The 4,475-nt window shown below is 46.9% G+C and overlaps 1 protein-coding gene across 1 annotated transcript in view; it reads right to left on the bottom strand.

The window, feature by feature from the left end:
• Positions 1 to 702, bottom strand: part of EIF3B (eukaryotic translation initiation factor 3, subunit B) — a 21,612-nt gene extending 20,910 nt beyond the window's left edge. The window contains exon 1 of the mRNA XM_010570589.1: positions 302 to 702. Coding sequence (XP_010568891.1) covers positions 302 to 702 — 401 coding nt within the window. The remainder of the gene's footprint in view (positions 1 to 301) is intronic.
• Between the last annotated feature and the right edge of the window lie 3,773 nt (positions 703 to 4,475).

Raw genomic sequence — 4,475 nt, 5'->3', positions numbered from 1 at the left:
CGCCGGGCCATGTGCGCCAGGCCCAGCCGGCCTCGCGCGGCGGCGCCTACCAACTGGCGCGGGGCCGGGGGGAGTGTGTGTGAGGGGGAGGCGGGGGGAATCCCCGCCCCGCCGTAACTGCTGGCCACCGCCGCCTTGTCCGCGCTCCGCTCAAGAGGCGGCTGCCGTGTCTTTCGCCGCTCACTCCTCGCTCAAGCGGCGGCGGCTTCCCCTCCTTCTCACACCACAGCAGGCGTGGCTCCCCCCCGCATTTCGTGCCTCGCTGTGGTTGAGGCCAAGATGGCGCCTCCTTCCAGTCTACCGAGGTGGGGTTCGGCCGAACCATTTTTTGGGAAGCGGAAAGCGGGAGGCGCCGTGACACTTAACTGCGCTGAGGCAGAGCGAGGACTTCCTGCGTTTTCGGCAGCTCAGCGTATTTCCCTGTGCAGCGCTAGGCGGAAGGCGACAGGACAGCGCGCTGACGCGAAACCTGCCCGTCGCCCCCCCTACAAACCTTCCACCGTGGGCTTGCCCGAAGGCTGGCGGTGCCCGCGCGGACGCTACCAAGCTCGTGCAGAGGGGGAGGCGGGCTTGTGCTCGGGCGCGGCGAACACACGGGGTGCGGCGGCCCCCCCCCCTCCGCAGGCGGCGGGGCCGGATGGTACGGCCCGACGGCAGCCGCCACATCAGCCCCGCGAGGGGCCCGGCCGGGTCAGGCGACATGGCGGGTCGGGGCTCTCTGCCGGGCGGGGGCGGCGAGGCCTGTGGGGGTCTCAAGCGACGGGAGCGGCTTGTTAGCTCACAGCTAGCCACGTCCGGGCCACTGTGGGTCGAATATACCAGGTCGTCTCCGAGCGTTGTATTAATCCTTACAAGACCTCTGTGGGTTTTAAATAACCGTGTTCCGTGAGGTAAAATATGACGCTCGCCATCCCGCATCACCGCTGCAGCGGTCCGGTTAGCGGGAGAAGCCTTCCAAAGGGGCAGAGAACCTGGCTCGACACGGCGATCTCTCGGTGCGGTGGTACAGACAGAAGGACAAGACGAGTATCTCTCTCTACTGTTTTCCAGTGATCTGAAGTGTTACCTTGTGTAATCCTAACATCACAGTATGATTTTTAAACTGGTAAAGTTCTCTCACGGTGGCTACCACTGTGGCCAACTGTACGAGAGAGCTGACCTCTATTGATTACACCATTACCTTAATTCTCGGGCACCTCGGGTTGATGCAAAAATATGTGGAGTGTCATTTTTTTCAGCATGCGTGCTAATACGATATATTCAAAGCGGCAAAGGGAACCTGGAATTTGTCTTGGATACCATCTTGAGGTTTTGGTGATATTTTTGGAGGATAAAGATCAGAACAGTTCTTGAGGCATAGTTCATTTGTGTTCACTTCTGAGATGACCGCTTGCATTTTGTGTAGGGTTTTTTTGGTGTTTTTTTAGCCCAGTGCTTTCAATCAAATCGTACAGAATAAGAATGCCAGCATAAAAACTTGTGAGAAGAGTAGAACAGGTATTGTACTTAGCATTTTAAATTTAGACCCTCTCTTATGTTGCAGTATCTTTCATGTTTTGATAAAATCTTGAGAGAAGGTATGTAAGAAATTAAGCTAAGAAACACCAGTGCTCTAAGTTATCAGCTAGTCACAAGATGGCATCCTAATTCCATTCAAATTCAATTGGTTGAGCGTGTCAGTTCCGTATTTAAGCTACGGGCAGTGCTTATGAATGGAAATGATGACTGGTGCTTTCTGCAGTTACTTTTTTCCCCTTGTTATATCATGGTAGTTGACCAGACTTTGATTTCCTGGTTTGCAGCAGCATTGACACACTAAAGAAAATGCTGTTATCTCTCCTGCCATCACCACCATGTATTTTTCCAAATGTGAGGACATGCTGTGGTTCAATCAGTAGTCCCAGCTGGGTCCTCAAGATTACATGGCTCTTCCAGGAGCATGTATGCAGTCTCTCTCACCCGTGTTTCACCACTCTCACAGTTGCCTGTATTGTTGGAATGTGCAATTTTTTCATATTACCTTTCTTCCTGTTCGCAAGCTACCTACTACTTTTACAATCACTTTGGTTGAACACTGAATCTAAATGTTGGATCCTTCTTTCCTTTCTTTGTGTGGTCTGCTATTTGCACTTTCCCTTACTTCACAGAGACTTTTGATTTCTCTTCCTTCCTTCCCCCTTTCCTTTCTTCTACTGAAATTTTAGTCCCTGTGCTATCTCACTGCTATTCTTTCTCTCCCAGTCCTCAGCAATCTGAGGGTGAGTGGAACAACTTTTAAAACCACAGATTTTGGCACTAGCAGCTGGAGCCCGTTCCTGTAAGTATTCCACATGCAAAACTCCTAATCAATGGGAAATTTTGGAAAAGCAAGCTAGCGGGAGCGGCTTTTTGTAACACAACTGTCAAACCAGCAATGCCTCGTGAATTTTACTGAGTGCAAGTGATCTGAGAATAGTGGAGCTGAAACCACTGTTTCCTAAACTGAATTCTGAAGGAGTAAGCAAGCTGTTGTGGTCTGTATGAAATTTTATCTAATACTGATAGGATGTGCGCAGAATGATGCATTGAGAGGTTAGGGCCTCAGGTAGTCACGTACTTTTGCATTACATTTGTTACCTGGAACCTGCTGACATGTGCCCTTTCTTTCTTTAGTGATTATAGTTTCTTCATGCTACAGGTTTTCCAGAAGCTTTTGCTGCACTTGGAGCAAATAGGGAAGTGTTCAATAACTTAGGTCAAGCACAATCTTTCTAGCCCTGTTCAAAAATTATTTCTGCAATTGAATTATTTTTCACAGTATTTTCTTCAAGAATCCTCCCATGGGTTGCAAAAGCAATCTTCAGTTAAGAATGACTTATTTATACCAAATAAATAGTTATGCTATTAGCTTAAGTACAGACCAATCAAAAATCTATAGCTGAATAAGAACATGTTGATTCCTCCATTCATTTTCTCAAAAAATGCTATATAGGCGAAAAATTGTGTAGCGCTTAGTTTTCAGAAGTGCTGAGCATGCAAAACTCTCCACTCGGCTGCTGTATAAACATGATTTGAAGGGCCTCTCAGCTTAAATAATGCCATGCTTTTTTTAATTTTATACACAGCTTTAGTCTGCACCCACGCTTGTGGGGATCTCAGCTGAAATAGCACTGAGGCAAGAGGCAGAAGGAAAAGGAGAATCACTCAAGTCATTCACATCTCTGTGGCAGCATGAAAAGTTTCAAGGGACGGCATTATGATCGTAATTACTTACACCTGAAATAATTATTGCTTTATAACTTTCTGGTTTAGTTCTCTGTGCATATAGTGGAGATAACTATTTATCTTCCCATGATTAATAATTATCAGGAACATTAATTAGTGAATGCATCCAATACTTTGGATATTAAAAACATAAATCATTATTATGGACTGGTAGCATCTTAATCTGGAGGTCCAGAATCTACACATATTTGTGTGTCTTGCTTGTTAGATGGTGTTTTCAGGAAAACCACTTTACAAAACATACGCCTTATTTTTCACCAGTGTTGACCATATCATTCCTGACTAATAAAGTACAGGAAGTGGGAGGAAAAAAAAAAATCACTAATAAAATGAGAGGCATTTATACCTGAAATTCTTATTTTTATGCAGTTTTAGAAAGTGTATTTGCATTCCAAATGCTCATATTTCTGTGCTTTCCTGAACAGGCTGATGTCTGTTTCTACCATATTTACCTTTGTTAGCGCATAGCACAAATGCTACAACGGCTTTTTCTTTGGAAAAACATTAAATACCTACTTTAACTTATCATCAAAAATACTTCATAAAAATCCAAGTGTATCCAAAATACCAAAACCACTGAGTGTAGGAAACACGCTGATTGATTGACTAGATAGCAGGAGAAATGAAATGCCTTGGGAAAAGTTAACTCAGTGAAAGAAAATAGACCAACGTTGTCTTGGAGTATCTCATCTGACTCGAAATATAAAGTACGGCCTCCGTGTGTGTCGCCACGTGACTGAAGGACTGTCTTATTACCGCGACCGACAACTCATCTACTTTTGGTAGCGCACAGTGAAATCTGCCTGCAGTTCACGTTCCCAATAAGCATCCTTTCCAGCCTTCAGAAGGAAAATTAATTTGATTTCGGAATAAAGCCTGCATTAAGCCCATGAGCCGATCGCTTCTTTTTCTATGCTTTAAGATGTTTGAAAGGTTTAGGATTAATCTTGAAGCGGCGTAGAAGCGCTTTGAGCAATCCCGTCGGCAGCAGGGACGGCTTACTGCCTCTCGGGGAGCCCCAGCCCCCGCTGCGAGAAACCCGACGCGTTCCCGCCAGCCTTCAGCCCCCAGAACGGACGCGTATTGCCTCATCGGGGACGTTATCGCCAAGTGCTGTCACAAGCGACGGTATTTTGCCATGTCCCCCCCGCCGAGGACAGCCCGGCCGAAGTCCCCTGTGTGTCCGTGTCCGCGCTCCCCGTCTCGCCCCC

This window comes from Haliaeetus leucocephalus, unplaced genomic scaffold (genome assembly GCF_000737465.1).
Source record: "Haliaeetus leucocephalus isolate CR32 unplaced genomic scaffold, Haliaeetus_leucocephalus-4.0 Scaffold295, whole genome shotgun sequence".
Taxonomy (NCBI): Eukaryota; Metazoa; Chordata; class Aves; order Accipitriformes; family Accipitridae; genus Haliaeetus; species Haliaeetus leucocephalus.
Note: the sequence above shows the minus strand (reverse complement) of the source record. Positions and strands in the feature narration are given on the sequence as shown.